General features: G+C 37.1%; 1 protein-coding gene across 1 annotated transcript in view; it reads right to left on the bottom strand.

The window, feature by feature from the left end:
* The window catches only part of LOC124501830 (coiled-coil domain-containing protein 7-like), a 35,940-nt gene extending 19,352 nt beyond the window's left edge, over window positions 1–16,588 (bottom strand). The window contains exons 1-2 of the mRNA XM_047066307.1: window positions 16,570–16,588; window positions 15,964–16,077 (exon numbers count right to left, since the gene is read on the bottom strand). Coding sequence (XP_046922263.1) covers window positions 15,964–16,077; window positions 16,570–16,588 — 133 coding nt within the window. The remainder of the gene's footprint in view (window positions 1–15,963; window positions 16,078–16,569) is intronic.
* Between the last annotated feature and the right edge of the window lie 2,195 nt (window positions 16,589–18,783).

Below are 18,783 nucleotides of genomic sequence, written 5' to 3'. Positions count from 1 at the left end.
TCATAGTTAAGGAAGCTGGGAGTCTAAGATCAAAGATGCAGCAGGGTTATGTTCTGGTGAGAACTCATTCCTGACTCAGCTTACACCTTCTCACTATTCCTTACATGACAGAAGGGATGAAGGATCTCTGTGGGTCTCTTTTATAAGAACACTAATCCCATTCATGAGGGCGTTATCCCCATGACCCAAGCAATTCTCAAAGCCCTCACTTCTAATGCCATCACATTGGTGATTAGGAGTTCAACTTATAAACACAATCATTCACTCATAGCAAATTCTGAAATCTCTTTTTATGAGGTCAGCATTACCCTGATACCAAAGCCAAAGACCCCACAAAAAAACCCCACAAAACAATAGGCCAATATCCCTGGTGAACATAGATGCAAAAATCTATAGAAAACAGAATTCAATAGCACATTAAAAAGATCATGCATTCATGACCAAATGGCATTTATTTTAGGGAGGTAGGGATAGTTCAACATATGCAAATCATTCACTATGATATGCCACATTAAAGAGCAAAGGATAAAAAAAAATCACATGATAATCTAAACATGCAGAAAAAGCATTTGACAAAATTTCAACTTTTCATAACAGATTCTCAATAAATTAAGTATAAAAAGAATTCACCTCAACACAACAAAGGCCATATATAAGAAAAGCTCACAGCTAACATCATACTCAATGACGAAAAGCTGAAAGCTTTTTCTCTAAGATCAGGAACAAGACAAGGACATCCACTCTCACCACTTTTATATAATGTGGTATTGGAAGTCTTAGCCAAAACAGTTAAATAAGAAAAAATATACAAAGCATCCAAAACTGGAAAGAAAGAAATAACACTGTTTCTATTTGTAGATAATGTGATATTATATATGGAAAAGCCTGAAGCCTCCACCAAAAAATAGTTAAAACTAATAAATTCAATAAAGTAGCAAGATATAAAAACAATATACGAAGGTCAGTTGCATTTACACATATTAACAATAGAGTAGCAGAAAGAAGTGAAATTAGGAAAACAATGTCTTTTACAATAGCATCCAAAGGAACAAAGTTCCTAGGAAGCAATGTAACCAAAGGGATGAAATACCAGTACACTGAAAATTATAAGACATTTATTAAAGAAATAGAACACATAAATAAATGGAATTACAGTCCATGCTCATGGATTATATGAATTAATATTGTTAAAATGCCTATACTACCAAAAGCAATGTAGAGATTGAATGCAATCCTTATCAAACTTCCAATGGTATTTTCACAGAAACAGAACAATCCTAAGATTTATATGGAACCACAAAACCTCAAATATCTAAAGCAATCTTGAGAAAGAACAAAGGTAGAAGCACCACACTTCCTGATTCAAACTATATACAAAGTTATAGTAATCAAAACACTATTGCTATAAGGACAGACACATAAATCAATGGATCAGAATAGAGTTCCCAGAAATAAACCCATGCAAACATGGTAACAATGTATGATGAAGGAACCAAAAATATTCGATGTAGTCTATTCAAAAAATGGTGCTGGGAAAACTGGACAGTCATATGCAAAAGAATGAAACTGTGTCACTGTCCTTCACCATACACAAAAATAAAGTCAAAGTGTGTTAAAGACTTGAGTGTAAGACCTGAAACCATAAAACTACTAGAAGTAACCATAGGTGGAAAGCTCCTTGACACAATTCTTGGTGATGATTTTTGGATTTGACACAAAAAGTAAAGGTAACCAAAGGAAAAATAAACAAGTGGGACTAAATCAAGCTCAAAAAATTCTGCTTAACAAAGGAAACCATCAACAAAATGAAAAGGCAATGTATAGAATGGGGAAAAATATTTGTAAGTCATATATCATATCGAGGGTTAATTTCAAAAATATAAAGAACTCATACAACTTAATAGCAAACAATCAAACAACCCAATTAAGAAATGGGCAGAAGATCTGAATAGATATTTTGTTTCCAATAGAAGTAATACAGATGGCCAACAGGTACATAAAAAGGTAATCATCAGGTGAATGCAAATCAAAACTACAAAGAGATATCACTTCACATGTTTTAGAATGGCTATTATAAAAAAGACATGAAATAAGTGTTGGTAAGGATGTGGAGAAAAGGGAACCCTTGCATACTGTTTTGTTTTTTGTTGTTTGTTTTTTGCTTTTTTGTTTGTTTGTCTTTCTGTTCTCAAGTTAGCTAACATACAGTGTAGTCTTGGCTTCAGGCATAGTTTCCAGTGATTCATCACTTACATATAACACCCAGTGCTCATCTGAACAAGTGCCCTCCTTAATGCCCATAACCCATTTTCCCCACCTTGCACCCCTATCAACCCTAAGTTTGTTCTCTGTATTTAAGAGTCTTTTATGGTTTGCCTCCCTCTCTGTTTTTATCTTATTTTTCCTACCCTTCCCCTATGATCATCTGTTAACTTTCTCAAATTCCACATATGAGTAAAATCATATATGTCTTTCTCTGACTGACTTACTTCGCTTAGCACAAGACCCTCCAGTTCATCCACATTGGTGCAAATGGCAAGATGTCATTCTTTTTCAAGATGAGTAGTATTCCATTGAATATGTATGCCAATTCTTAATCCATTCATCAGTTGATGGGCATTTGGGTTCTTTTCATACTTTGGCTATTGTTGATAGTGCTGCTATAAACACTGGGGTAAATGTACCCCTTTGAATCAGCACTCCTGTATCCTTTGGATAAATTCCTAGTAGTACAATTCCTAGTAGTGCAAATCCTAATAGTGAAATTGATGGGTCACAGGGTAATTCTATTTTTAATGTTTTGATACTCCATACTGTTTTCTGGAGTGGCTGCACCAGTTTGCATTCCCACCAACAGTGCAAGAGTATTCCCCTTTCTCCACATCCTCACCAACATCTGTTGTTGCCCGAGCTGTTAATTTTAGCCATTTTGACAGGTGTGAGGTGGTATCTCACTGTGGTTTTGATCTCTATTTCCTTGATGATGAGTGATGTTGAGCATCTTTTCATGTGTCTGTTTGCCATCTAAATGTCTTCTTTGGAAAAGTGTTCATTCATTGTTTTTGCCCATTTCTTCACTGGATTATCTGTTTTTTGGGGTGTTGAGTTTGGTAAATTCTTTATAGATGTTTGATACTAACCCTTTATCTCATATGTCATTTACAAATATTTTCTCCCATTCCACCAGTCGCCTTTTAGTTTTGTTGATTGTTTTCTTTGCTTTGCAGAATATTTTTACCTTAATGATGTCCCAATAGTTCATTTTTGCTTTTATTTTCCTTGCCTTCTGAGACATGTCTAGTAAGAAGTTGCTGCAGCCAAGGTCAGAGAGGTTGTTGCTTGTTTTCTCCTGTAGTACTTCGGTGGATTCCTGTCTCACATTTAGGTCTTTCATCCATTTTGAACTTATTTTTATGTATGGTGTAAGAAAGTGGTCTAGGTTCATTCTTCCACATGTTGCTGTCCATTTCTCCCAACACCATTTGCTGAAGAGACTATATTTTTCCATTGGATACTCTTTCCTGCTTTGTCAAAGATTAGTTGGCCATATATTTGTGGGTCCATTTATGGGTTCTCTATTCTACTCTATTAGTCTATTTGTCTGTTTTTGTGCCAGTACCATACTGCCTTGATGAGTACAGCTTTGTAATACAGGCTAAAGTCCAGGATTGTGATGCCTCCAGCTTTGGTTTTCTTTGTCAACACTACTGTGGTGAATTAGGGTTTTTTGTGATTCCATACAAATTTTCGGATTGTTTGTTCTAGCTCTGTGAAGAATGCTGCTGCTATTTTGATTGGGATTTCATTAAATGTGTAGATTCCTTTGGGTAGTATGGACATTTTAACAAAATTTGTTCTTCCAATCCATGAGCCTTAAATGTTTTTCCATTTCTTTGTATCTTCTTCAATTTCTTTCATACGCTTTCTATAGTTTTCATCATACATATCTTTTACCAGTTTAGTTAGGTTAATTCCTAGGTATTTTATGGTGTTTGATGCAATTGTAAATGGGATCAATTTCAAGATATGTCTTTCTCTTGTTTCATTTTTGGTGTATAGCAATGCGACCAATTTCTGTACATTGATTTAATATCCTGCAACTTTGCTGAATTCTTATAACAGCTCTAGAAGTTTTTGGTGGAGTGTTTCAGGTTTTCCATGTAGAATATCATGCTAAGAGTCAAAGTTTGACTCTTTCTTTGCCATTTTGAATGCCCTTTATTTTGTTTTGTTGTCTGATTGCTGATGCTAGGACTTGAAATAATGTTAAACAATAATGGTGAGAGTAGATATCCCTCTCGTGTTCCTGATCTCAGGGGGATAGCTCTCAGTTTTTTCCCATTTGGGATATTAGCTGTGGGCCTTTCATATATGGCTTTTAGGATAAGGTATGTTCCTTCTATCCCAACTTTCTAAGGGTTTTTAAGAAAAGATGCTGTATTTTGTCAAATTCTTTTTCTGCATCTATTGACAGCATCATATCGTTCTTATCCTTTATTCTATCAAAGTGATGTATCATGTTGATTGATTTGTGAATATTGAACCAACCCTACAGCCCAGAAATTAATCCCACTTGATCATGGTGAATAATTCTTTTAATATACTGTTGAATTCGATTTGCTAGTATCTTGTGGAGAATTTTTGCATCCGTGTTCCTCAGGGACCTTAGCCTGTAATTCTTTTTAGTGGGGTCTTTGTTTTTGGAATCAAGGTAATGCTGGCTTCATAGAATGATGGGGCGCCTGGGTGGCTCAGTCAGTTAAGCATCCAACTTTGGCTCAGGTCATGATCTCATGGTCCGTGAGTTTGAGCCCTGTGTCGGGCTCTGTGCTAACAGCTTAGAGCCTGGAGCCTGCTTCAGATTCTGTGTCTCCCTCTCTCTCTGCCCCTCCCCTGCTTGCACTCTGTCTCTGTCTCTCTCAAGAATAAATATTTTAAAAATTAAAAAAAAAAGAATGAGACTGGAAGCTTTACTTCTGTTTCTATTTTTTTTTCAACAATTTGAGAATAGGTATTAACTCTGCTTTAAATGTCTTGTAGAATTCCCCTGGGAAGTCATCTGGCCCAGGACTCTTATGTGTTGGGAGATTTTTGATAACTGATTTAATTTCTTTGCTGGGTATGGGTCTGTTCAAACTTTTCCTTTCTTCCTGTTTGAGTTTTGGTAGTGTGTGAATGTTTAGAAATTTGCCCATTTCTTCCAGATTTTCTAGTTTGTTCGCATATAATTTTTCATAGTATTCTCTAATAATTGTATTTCTGTGGTGTTGGCTGTAATCTCTCCTCTTTCTATCATGATTGTGTCTATTTGGGTCCTCTGTCTTTTCTTTTTGAGAAGTCTGGCTGTGGGGCGCCTGGGTGGTGCAGTCGGTTAAGCCTCCGACTTCAGCCAGGTCACGATCTCGCGCTCCGTGAGTTCGAGCCCCGCATCAGGCTCTGGGCTGATGGCTCAGAGCCTGGAGCCTGTTTCCGATTCTGTGTCTCCCTCTCTCTCTGCCCCTCCCCGTTCATGCTCTGTCTCTCTCTGTCCCAAAAATAAATAAATGTTGAAAAAAAATTAAAAAAAAAAAAGAAGTCTGGCTGAGGGTTTATCAATTTTGTTTATTCTTTCAAAAATCAGATCTTAGATGCATTGATCTGTTCTACTATATCTGTTCTAGTATATTCTACTATATTGTTTATTTCTGTTCTAATCTTTATTATTTCTATTCTGCTGGGTTTGTTTGGGCTTTATTTGCAGCTGTCTTTCTAGCTCCTTTAGGTGTAAGCTTAGGTTGTGTATTTGGTACCTTTCTTGCTTCTTGAGATAGACCTGAATTGCAATGTATTTTCCTCTTAGGACTGCCTTTGCTACATCCCAAAGGGTTTGCACTATTGTGTTTTCATTTTCATTTGCTTCCATATATTTTTAAATTTCTTCTTTAATTTCCTGGTAGACCCATTCCTTCTTAAGTAGGAAGTTCTTTAACCTCCATGTATTTGGGGACTTTCCAAATGTTTTCTTGTGGCTGATTTCAAGTTTCATAGTGTTGTTCAGTGTTGTGATCTGAAAATATGCATGGTATGATCTCAATCTTTTTACACTTCCTGAGGGCTGTTTTGTGACCCAATATGTGATCTATTTTGGAGAATGTTCCATGTGCACTAAAGAAGAATGTGTATTCTGTTGCTTTAGAATGAAAATTTCTGAATATATCTATTAAGTCCATCTGGCCCAATGTGTCATTCAGAGCCATTGTTCCCTTACTCTCTGCCTAGATGATCTGTCCATTGTTGTAAGTGGAATATTAAAGTCCCCTATAATCATGATATTATTATCTATACATTTAGTTATGTTTGTGATTGATTTATATATTTTGGTGTCTTATGTTGGGGCATAAATTTTTACAATTGTTGGCTCTTCTTGATGAATAGACCCCTTAATTATGATAGAATGCCCTTTTTCATCTCTTGTTAGACTCTTTGTTTTAAAATCTAGTTTGTCTGGGGGCACCTGGGTGGCTCAGTTGGTTAAGTGTCTGACTTCAGCTCAGGTCATGATATCATAGCTTGTGAGTTTGAGCTCCGCATCAGGCTCTATGCTGACAGCTCGAAGCCTAGAGCCTGCTTCGGATTCTATCTCTGTGTGTCTGCTCTCCCCAACTTGCTCTCTGTCTCTGTCTCTCAAAAACAAACAAACATTTAAAAATAAATAAAATAAAATCTAGTTTGTCTAATAGAAGCATGGCTACTCCATCTTTCTTTTGATATCTGTTAGCATGACAGATGGTTTTCCATTCCCTCACTTTGAATCTGCAGGTGTCCTGAGGTCTAAAATGAATCTCCCATAGGCAGCATATAGATGGATCTTGTATTTTTTTATTCATTCTGATACCCCATGTCTTTTATTGGGCATTAGTACATTTACATTCAGAATGATTATTGAAAGATACAGATTTAGTGCCACTGTTATCTGTGGGCTTTGTGTTTGTGGAGATGTCTCTGGTCCTTTGTAGTCTTTGCTGCTTTCCACTCACAGAATCCCCCTTAGAATCTCCTGCAGGGCTGGTTTAGTGGCCATGAACTTCTTTAGCTTTTGTTTATCTGGGAAAGCCATTATTTCTCCTATTCTGAATGACCATCTTGCTGGATGAAGGATTCTTGGATGCATATTTTTCTTACTTAGCACATTGAATATTTCCTGCCACTCCCTTCTGGCCTGCCAAGTTCCAGTGGACAGGTCTGCTATTACCCTTATGTGTCTATCCTTGCAAGTTAAGGCCCATTTGTCCCTAGCTACTTTCAGAATTCTCTCTTTATCTTTGTATTTTGCCAGTTTCACTATATGTCATGGTGTTGACCTGTTTTTGCCGATTTTAAAGGGAGTTTTCTGTACCTCTTGGACTTGAACGCCTGTTTCCTTCCCCAGATTAGGGAAGTTCTCAGCTATAATTTGTTCAAATAAACCTTCTGCCCCTTTCACTGTGTCTTCTTCTGGAACTCCTATGATACAGATACTATTTCATTTCATGGAATCACTTAGCTCTCTAATTCTCCCTTCACAATCTAGTAATTTCCTTTCCCTCTTTTTTTTCAGCTTCATCATTTTCCATAATTTTATCATCTAGTTCATCTATTCTTTCCTCTGCTTCTTCCATCCTGTCACTGTATCCAGTTTATTTTGTATCTCATTTACAGCATTTCTTAATTCATTGTGGCTATTTCTTAGGTCTTTGATATCTTCAGCAATAGATTCTCTGCTATCTTCTATGCCTTTTTCAAGCCCAGCTATTAGTCTTATGACTGTCATCATAAGTTCTTAGATATATTGTTTATACCTGTTATGAGCACTTTTCTGGCTGTCATTTCTTCCTGGATTCTCTTTTGAAGAGAATTCTTCCTTTTTGCCATTTTGGATAGGTTTCTGTCTTTTATATATTTTAATAGCTTGTTATGAATCCTGTGCCTGAAAGTACTACTGTATTAAAAAGGGGCCATACACTGTCCATGGCCTGGCACTTCAGGAAGTGTTTTTGGAGTGTGGTGCATGCACTCTGTTGTTACTTTTTGGCTGCTCTCTCCCACTTCTCAGTCCTCTGCAAAGCTCCTCTTTGCTTGTAGTGGTGGAGTGTTTGTACCTTCCACCAGGTGTGTTTTGAAGTAAAGGAGGGGGGGAAGCTTGATCACATACAAAGAAAAAAATGAAAGTGGAAAAAAAGAGACCAAGCAGACAGTAAAACAAACAAACAAACAAACAAACAAACAAATCAGGCTTAATCCAGAGAGAGAGAAAGGAAAATAAAGGAGATACAGAAAAGGTATAAAAAGAATAAAGTAAAAATGCCTGATTAAAAAAACAAAACAGAAAAAAATATATATATATGATAAAAATTGATCAAAACCAAATCAGAAACTATAAGCCTGATTCCAAAAGAAAAAAGAAGAAGAGGGTAGAAGGAAAATGAAAAGGAAAGGGAAAGAAAGGGAAGGAAGGAAAGGAAAGGAAAAAGAACAAGAAAAGGAAAGGAAAGAAAAGAACAAAAAGAAAGGAAATGAAAGGAAAAGATAAGAAGAAGACAGACTAACAGACAAAAACCAAAACCAATTATCTGTTGCTAACTGGGTCCTGTGGCTGTGCTGGCTGGTGCAGTCTTCCTCCAGTAGATAAACAGTTGCCAGGCACAGAGGAGGGGGGTTTGGTGTAAGTTGGTCCCGCCTCCACTGGGGCCCACTTGTGCTGCTCCCTGAAGTCTCACTGTGTTCCTGTTGAGGAGAAAAGTAGCAACACCACAATCTCTCTGCCCCAGACCAGATGTCTCAAACCACACTGTTCAGGCAGCCCTTACAGAGTAGCGCAGGCGGTGGGCTTACCCTGCTCCAACAGTCTCCCGTGCCTGCTAAGTCCTCAGTTGGGATTCTAACCCTGATGTCTTAAAGGGCCCTGCACTATGTAGATCCTGTTCTGGTGGTGTAGTGCCCCCCCCCTCTTAGTCCCGCCAATAAAAGGCCTTTGGCTGGCGCCTGCATTGTCTTTTCTCCTTGGGGAGGCAATAAACCATCTTCCCACAGTACTAGAGGAAGGGAACTGTTCTCTCCCGGTGCACTCCTGAGATGGCTGCTGTCTCCCAAGGTTGGCATTCTCCCATCAGGCATAAGCACACGCAGTGGCTTCAGTCTGGAGAGTCATACACTTTTGACAACTCTGATCTTCAGCTCCTGAGGCTGTTTGCAAAATACAAACTAGTACTCTCTGATTTCTTGTTCTCTAGTCGATGGTCCAGAGAAGTTTTCCTTACACTAACTCAAAACAGCAATTCCACAACCTCTCTACCTTTGCCTTTGTCTCTCCACAGAATGAGTTTCCTTCCCTCTGTGCCTATTCCATTTTCTCCCCCAATTCACATACATGCACCTCGATCCCACCAAGCTATCTCCCTCCACCTGTGGAGATCCTTCTGCCACCCTGCAGGTTGATTTCCTGTGTGTTTCCAAGTGATGTGACCTCAATACACCTGTGTTTGAGGGATGAGAGAAATCCCATCTCCAACTTCTCCACCATCTTAACTCCTCTCCTTGTGTACTGTTCATAGAAATGTAAATTGGTACAACTACTATAGAAAACTGTATGGAGGTTCTTCAAAAAATCAAAAATAGAACTAGCATATGTTCCAAAAATTCCACTTCTAGGTATTTTTCCAAAGGAAACAAAATAGTAACTCCAAAAGATATCTGAATTCCCTTGTTCACTGTAGCATTAATTACAATAGTTAAGACATGGAAACAATCTAAGTGGCCATCAAGAGATGAATGGATTTTAAAACTGTGACTTACACATATATAGGAATATTATCCACACATAAAAAGAAGAAAATCCTGCCTTTTGTGACAACCTGCATGCAATAAGGGGTTATGCTAAGTGAAGTAAGTCAGAGAAAAAGACAAATACTATATGATTTCACTTATAGGTAGAGCTAAAAAAAAAGGAGGAGGAGGAGGAGGGGGAAGAAGAAGAAGAAGGAGAAGAAGGAGAATAAGAAGAAGGAGGAGGAGGAGGAGGAGGAGAAGGAGAAGGAGAAGAAGAAGGAGGAGGAGAAGGAGAAGGAGAAGGAGAAGAAGAAGAAGAAGAAGAAGAAGAAGAAGAAGAAGAAGGAGAAGGAGGAGGAGAAGGAGAAGGAGAAGAAGAAGAAGAAGGAGAAGGAGAATAAGAAGAAGGAGGAGGAGGAGGAGAAGGAGGGGGAGGAGAAGGAGGAGAAGGAGAAGGAGAAGAAGAAGAAGAAGAAGAAGAAGAAGAAGAAGAAGGAGAAGGAGGAGGAGGAGGAGGAGAAGGAGAAGAAGAAGGAGGAGGAGAAGGAGAAGAAGAAGAAGAAGAGCATCACCACCACCACAAAGAACAGACTGGTGGTTGCCAGAACTGGAACAAGGGCAAATGGGTGAAAATGGTCAAAAGGTACACATGTCCAGTTATAAAATAAATAGGTCCTGGGGATATAATGTACCACATGGTGATTATAGTTAATGATACTATATTATATACCAGAAAGTTGCTAAGAGAGTAGACCTTAAAAGTTCTCAGCATAAGAAATAAATTGTATCTATGTGTGGTGATAGATGTTAATTCTGCATACTGTGGTGATCATTCCACAATATACAGCTAACCCTTCAACAATGTGGGGGTTAGGGGCTCTGACCCCCCCCATACAGTAAAAAATCAATGTATAATTTTTGACTCCCCTAAACCTGAACTACTAACACCCTACTGTTTACCAGAAGCCTTGCTGATAGCTAATACAGTTGATTAACAGATACCTTGTATGTTATATGTACTTTCTACTGTACTCTTATAAAGTATGACAAAGAAAAATGTTATTAAGGAAATCATAAGGTACATTTATAGTACTATATTTGAAAAAAATCTTCATATAAGTGGACCTGCATGAACATAGACCCTTATGTTGTTCAAGAATCAACTGGACACATACATTGAATCATTATGTTGTACTCTTGAAAGTAATATAATATCACATGTCAATTATATCTCAATAAAAAGAACCCTAAATCATAAAAGATAAGAATGGGAATTAAAACTGAAACTAAATATAAGTAAATAAACCTACTGGCATAAGTAAGAAAACAATAATGCAAGTAAATCAATAAAGTGTTTGAAATATACACTTACTCCTGCACAAAACAGTGGAGGGGTAAAGTGTAAACAAATCACAAATCTTGTTTAGTAAGCTTATTTTTCTAGTGTTTTCTCTAGTGTTCTGCATTCTGAAACAATTTAAGAAGCACTAAAATATAGATCAAATGATTAAATATATTGATGTTGTGTAGATTGATTCACACTTCAGAAGGCAGGACATACACACGTGAAATAGAGAAAGGAAAGAACAGGTCTTGAAGGGATAGATTGGAATTGAATATTTCTGTGAGAAATAATGATTTCTAAATATTTCTATGAATATTCATGTATATGTTCACATGTATATGTACATAAGCATAGGTGAGTATGGCTATGCCTATATATAATATATGTACATGTATGTTGATATGCATATGTGTTTACACTGAAGCATTTTTAACAGCCAAATTCCCATGTGTGATCTTTTAGGCCCAACCTTAGACAATTACAAAGGCCTTATCTGGCAGTTGTCATGGGGGGGAATCTTCAGATTCCACGCTAGACTTGATTTACAGCCAGTGAAGTGTAGACATTGGCAGTGGTTGCAGTCAAAGACTAAGTCCCATACAACTGGAAATACCTGCATTACTAATCCATGTACCTCAATTTTGAGGCATTTTTATGCATGGAGGATTCATCTAAGATACTGTACTGTTCATACACTTCTACATAGTTTGGTTTTTCATTATCATTTCATTGTAGACATTTTTATTAGTTTTGATAGCTTTCACTTCTTTTATTCCTTGCGCTCCCACCACTAACTCACTTCAGCCTCCAAGTCTATACAACAGGAAGAGCCTTTTGTTTGAAACTTCTTTGGTTGTAAGATGATCTTCTCACAACCTACCCCTGCCAGCACTGATATTCTGACTCTCCAATGCTGTTCTATGGAGGAAAACGGAAAGCTGATGTAACTGGAAACTTTTCTTGTTTAGACTCTTTCTAATAAATTACAGTAACAGAATAAATGCTTAATTTCACTTTCAATTTGGCTTGCTATCTTAACTAACCAACTTAAAAACAGGTAGCTCTCTCCTTACAAATTAGTGCAGCCAGCAATGTGGTCAATTAAGCACAATTCCCTTCTAGAAGGAACGTTAGTGAATCCTGAGGGCTCCATAAAGTGATACTACTAGGTCATGTGCAAGAGTCAGAGGGTCTCATAGGGCACATCACAGTGCAGGTCAGGGTGTCTCAGGATGTGCTAGCGGACTCTGGAGCATGCTGTAAGAGAGTGCTATTTTATTATTTACTTTTAATTTCTGAGAGGGAACAATGGTTCTTCTATTTATTTCCTTTTTTTTTTTTTTTTTGGCTAAGATACCCAGTGGGTAGGTAGAATTAAACATCCAATAGAGGAATTTTGATAAAGCTGGAGAAGAAAGACCTTAGCTATTACTTATAGTTTTACCAGCTATGGAACCAAAAATTGAAGACCCTGCATGCTGAGTTGTACCCAATGAATATTATTAGTTCTACTGTAGTGGAAGCTGATGGGCAGTTTATGATGCAGAGATTTACTGAGATTCATGCTTTAACAAAAGAATGTAGAGTCCTGAGAACCACTTTGTCCAGTGGCCTGAAGAAACTTTTAAGACTTGGATAAGTCATCTTCATGTTTAAAGAAGTAATATTTTTAAAGAAGTAATCATGTGGTACTCATTTTTCTCTGACTTATTTTGCTTAGCAAAATAGCAAGATTTCATTCTTTTTGATGGTTCTGTAATTGTATGTGTGTATATACATATATATAGATATACATATATATGTATATATATATGTGTATACATTTGTGTATGTGTGTGTACACACACACACACACACACACACACCATCTTCTTTGCCCATTCATTAGTCTATGGACCTCTGACCTCTTTCTATAGTTTGGCTACAGTTGATAATACTGCTACAATCATAGGGGTGCATGTGCCCCATTGAATCTATTTTTGTATCCTTTGGGTAATACTTAGTAGTGCAATTGCTGGGTTATAGGGTAGTTTTATTTTTAACTTTTTGAGAAATTTCCATATTATTTTCCAGGTTGTCTACACCAGTTTGCATTCATATGTGGAATTTAAGAAAGAACACAGATGAACATATGGGACTGGAAAAAAAGAGAAAGGGAAGCAAACCATAAGAGACTCTTAACTATAGAGAGCAAAATGAGGGTTGTAGAGGGAGGTGGGTGGAGGATGGGCTAAATGGGTGATGGATATTAAGGAGGGCACTTGTTATGATGAGCACTGGATGTTATTGTAAGTGATGAATCACTAAATTCTACTCCTGAAACCAATATTACACTATATATTAACTAACTAGAATTTAAATAAAATTTTGGAAAAAAATAGTCAAGTAATATTGTTGGTTTCCTAATACAAAAAAACCCTTTCTCAGAGAGTTTTGACAATGGATACATTGCACAAGGAGATGGAAGAAAGGGGTATGAAAAAAACACAGACAATCAAGACTCTCTCCTTCCTCAGCTGGGTACTGTTTTGGATTTCACAGATGACTCATTCTTGCCCTTGTAAAACATGTTTTAACTATAATTGAAGAGGCTATAGTGATTTCATGAACCGCCTGTTGTACTTAGGATATACAATAAAGGTATGAGGATAGTAGATGATATTACTTTTTACCAGACTCAAAATTCTGGGTTCATTTGTGCCGCTATTACTGGACATTAAGCTCAGTTAAACAAAGTTTCAAGGTCACAGCAATTAGCTATGATATTATCTGGATCTTAACTGGAAAATTTCTGGACAAGTAATAGTGGATACTTCCAAGACAGCAATGATTGACCATAAGAGAGAGTGATATAAAAATGGTAATCTAGTAAACACTCCTGGACCATCGAGGCAAAGGTTTTAAAGAGATCAAAGAGTGTGTTTATACAAAAACAGGCTTAGTCTCAATAAGTAGACTAATGGGCTCTTTTCCTAGAACATTATGGCCAGGTAGTGGGATAAGAGAGGCTCAACAGACCCACTACTTATGCTAATGGATCTTTTGATTAATACAGGTGCTATGCTTCTGTTTTTCCCAGTGATCCTTGCCAAGAATCAGAGTGCTCCACCAACTATTATGAAGACATTATGGCTTTCAAATATAAATAAGACAATGGGTTTTTCCAGGCCTCATGTACCCACAGTGGGGGAGGTGGGGAGGGAATAGGAAGACTTCTGCTCATCATCATAGTTCAGTGGAGATGTGCAGGAAACTTTCATTTCTGGGCCTTTGAGATACTGGTGCATAGAAGACAATGATCTCCACAACGTTTGACACCAAGATGAGGGAGAAACCAATAATGTTCATTGGCTTGGGGTCCAAAGCCACCACTAATGGGAAACTTACTCAAAATTCCACAATGATGTGTCCACTCAGGCCACCTCAAAACTCTACCCCCACTACTAAATATATTGTCAGTATAGAAGTATTATCTACATGAATGTCTACTTGATTTCACCCTAACCCTTGGTAGAAATTGCCACTTTAGCAAGACAGGTGGAAAACTGTGAAACTACCCAACTATTAGCATCTAGTACCTTGTTTCTCAAAAACATCCACCAGGGGAAACAAAATAAATAACTGCCCTTATTGATGAGCTTAATGAAGCAAAAATTCTTCCTGTGACTGCTTATCCATTAAATAACGCAATATACCTTAGGTATATGTCCTTGTGTGCATAGAGACTCCAGTGATTATTCATAGCTCAGTGATGTAGTACTGAGGCACTAGTTGCATCCAATATTATGACTGTCACAGAAGTTAATATCCATAGTGAAGGAATTTGGTATTCTGTAATAGACAGTACAGATATCCTATCCAGAAACTTTGTACACATACATAATCAAGATAAATTTGCCATATGTGGATTGGATTGCAACCCACCACTAATATTCTTTCACAAGGCTCCATAAATCCTCCAACTATCTGTGTCAATAAACAGTTATGACCTAGAAATGGTCTAAACTCAGAGAGAGCACTAGGCTTCCATTCTATTAATACATCCAAGTGGACACAGACAAGGGCACAACTTAACAAGGACCAGACATCCTATAGACCTACATGTGGCAACATAGCTGGACCATTAAAACAAACAAGGCACAGTTACCAAGTACCTAATAGAAATTCCTGGGCATAATCTGTAAGCAGCACAATGTCTCAACCCAGAGAACAAGACTACCAATCTTTGGCCCATTCTGCTTCAACGAATGAAAATGAGGCATAACTACTGGCAGAAATATTTGGCTACTTGCACTCTCATATTCTCCATGTGGGGTTTTTGATGACATTGATCTATTAGGTTACCTCAAAGGTCCCTCCTTTTAGTGGGGCCACAGCCAAGAGAATGTATTTGAAGCCTTCCAACAGGACTCATAGGGTGCCTTTCCTCTAGGCTCCTCTGATCATTTGCTATGTGACTCACAGTTCTCAGTAACATCTCTGTTTACCAATTAAAGTTGTGGTAGAAGGCCTCTGCCACAGGTCAGAAACATCTACCACATCCTGCTGAAAGGCTTGCATCCTTTGCAAGAAAATTACTGGCCCATAATTGGCCTTGGTGTCTGAGTGTAGAACTTGTGATTGTGAAATAATATTACAACCAGAAATACCAATGAAAGTTATGAAAAATTTGACTTTTGTTCTCTAATTATCTTAGGGTATTTACAATTAAGGTCAAAGGAACTACAAATGTCCCATAAAATATGATCTCAAACATATACTCATGAACCAAAGGGAAAAAAATATTCTACTGAATTTAATTAAAATAATTTAAAGTTATCTTTAATTGTACTTACTAATGTTTCTTTCCCCTTTGGATGTTCTCTGTTTCTTTACTTGCATTTGTGTTTTTGATATTGAATCTTGGTTTTCATCAAGCACAAGATTTCCATCTGGTACTTCAAACTGAGCTACATAAAGAGACACATTTAGTTGAATAAATATAGAAACAGATCTGTTGTGAAACCCCTAACTTTCAAGTTTATAACAAGTATAAAGCAGAATTTATCCTCATTTCTATAAAGTTATAAATAAATTGCCATAATGTCAGATCTGACATGAAAATAGGAGAATTTTAATATATATGTATTAAAACTATCTCATAACTTCATTAATAATCCTTGGCATCAAATGTACTTTATGTTAATCTCTGTTAGGCATTTTATGCTTAAGTTAAAATTTAATCATAGGACAAGACATCAGCAAGATGGAGGACTAGTAAGGTCCAGGCCTTCATTCCCCCCCAAAAACACTGAGTTAGCAACAGTGTACAAACCAAAACACCTTTTAGAGAACTATAAAAACCAGTTTGAAGCTGCTTTGCCCAAGTGAATTACTTACCAAGAAAAACTGCACCAAAAAGAATAACAAGGATTATGGCATTTTGCCCACTTTAGATGCACCCTTTCCCTGGTGCGGCATGCCACAATCACAGGGAAGCGTCCCAACTTCCAGCTTCTCTCTTGGGATGAAAAGAAAAAGGTGGAACTTGTACCTAACTTTGTGGAAAATCTGGGAGCACCTGAGTTACTGGTTTCTATCTTGTCTGACTTGAAACACTGATGGAAACAGCTGCATAGATAAATACCAGGTTGGAAGCTGCTGAAAACAAAGGTGAGTACCATGGCACATTAGAGGTATAGGATGTATGTAATTCTGCACATTACAGAGGAGCAAGAGATTACAGGAAGAAAAATACTACAGGAACCAAAACCAAAAACTCCTGAGAAGAAATAGGGGAGACACTCTTAGGGAAATTATGAGAGTTAAAAGCAGCCATGAATAAAAGAGCATACACGAGCCCAGAGAATACACATTCCCCAGAAAAGGTTTGAGAAGTCTCAGAACCTCTCTGCAAGGCTGATTTGCCAAAGTATTTCCCTGCATGAAGCCAGTTTGTAAATACTGAGAGAGATGCTGTGCTTTCAAAATCATAAATCTCAACAAAAAATGACAAGACATACCACAACAAACAAACAACAACAAAAACATGCCTTAATGAAATAAGGAATATGATGCCTGAATAAAATTTAAATAGCAGCATTATCAACAACAGCCAAATTACAGAAAGAGCCCAAATGTCCATCGACTGATGAATGGATAAAGATTATGTGGTATGTGTATATATAATATTCCATCATATATATATAACATACATATGGAATACACATGTATTATAATGGAATTATAATGGAATATATATGCATATATATAATGGAATATTACTCAACCATAAAAAAGAATGAAATCTTGCCATTTCAATGACATGGATGGAGGCTAGAGAATATTATGCTAAATGAAATAAGTCAGTCAAAGAAAGACAAATACCATATGATTTCAGTCATATGTAAAATTTAAGAAACACAAAAAATACACATAGGGAATAAAAGAGGGGAAAATCAAGAAACAGAGTCTTAACCATAGAGAACAAACCAGAGGGTTACCAGAGGGGAGGTGAGCAGGGGGAAGATGTATTAAATAGATGATGGGGATTAAGAAGTATATTTGTTGTGATGAGCACCAGGTGTTGTATGTAAATGTTGAATCACTAAATTCTACACATAAAACTAATATTACATTTAATGTTAACTAACTGGAATTTAAACAAAGACTTGGAAAAAATATCAACAAAGGTATAGAAACTGTTTTTAAAAATTCTGGAGCTGAGCAATACAATAACTGAATTGAAAAATTCACTAAAGGTGTTCAATAACAAATTTTCTTAGGAAGAAAAAGAATAGAAACCTGGAAGACAAGTCACTTGAAATTTCTGGAGTAAGGAGAAAAAAAAGGTGAAGAAACCATAGAGGATTTACCAGACACTATCAAGTTGACCAAGATACACAATATAGAAATCCCAGAGTGGAAGAGAGGGAATAAGGAGCAGAGACTTTATTTGAAGAAATAATGACCAAAAAAATCCCAAATTTGAGAAAAGAAATGGATGTACAAATTCAACTAGCTGAATGAACTCTAACTAGGAAAAACCCAAAAGACCAACACTGAAACACATTACAAACTGTTAAAAGACAAACACATGAAAAGATTCTCAACGTCATGCATCATCAGGGAAATGCAAATCAAAACCACACTCAGATACCACCTCACGCCAGTCAGAATGACTAAAATGAACAAATCAGGAGACTATAGATGCGGGAGAGGATGTGGAGAAATGGGAACCGTCTTGCACTGTTGGTTTGAATGCAAACTGGTGCAGCCACTCTGGAAAACAGTGTGGAGGTTCCTCAAAAAATTAAAAATAGATCTACCCTATGACCCAGCAATAGCACTGCTAGGAATTTACCCAAGGGATGCAGGAGTGCTGATGCATAGGGGCACTTGTACCCCAATGTTTATAGCAGCACTGTCAACAATGGCCAAATTATGGAAAGAGCCTAAATGTCCATCAACTGATGAATGGATAAAGAAATTGTGGTTTATATACACAATGGAATACTACATGGCAATGAGAAAGAATAAAATATGTAGCAACGTGGATGGAACTGGAGAGTGTTATGCTAAGTGAAATAGGTCATACAGAGAAAGACAGATACCATATGTTTTCACTCTTATGTGGATCCTGAGAAACTTAACAGAATACCATGGGGGAGGGAAAG

Source organism: Lynx rufus, unplaced genomic scaffold (assembly GCF_022079265.1).
Source record: "Lynx rufus isolate CCGP_SWC_20201006 ecotype Redwood Valley unplaced genomic scaffold, mLynRuf1.p SCAF_7, whole genome shotgun sequence".
NCBI classification, from domain to species: domain Eukaryota; kingdom Metazoa; phylum Chordata; class Mammalia; order Carnivora; family Felidae; genus Lynx; species Lynx rufus.
Note: the sequence above shows the minus strand (reverse complement) of the source record. Positions and strands in the feature narration are given on the sequence as shown.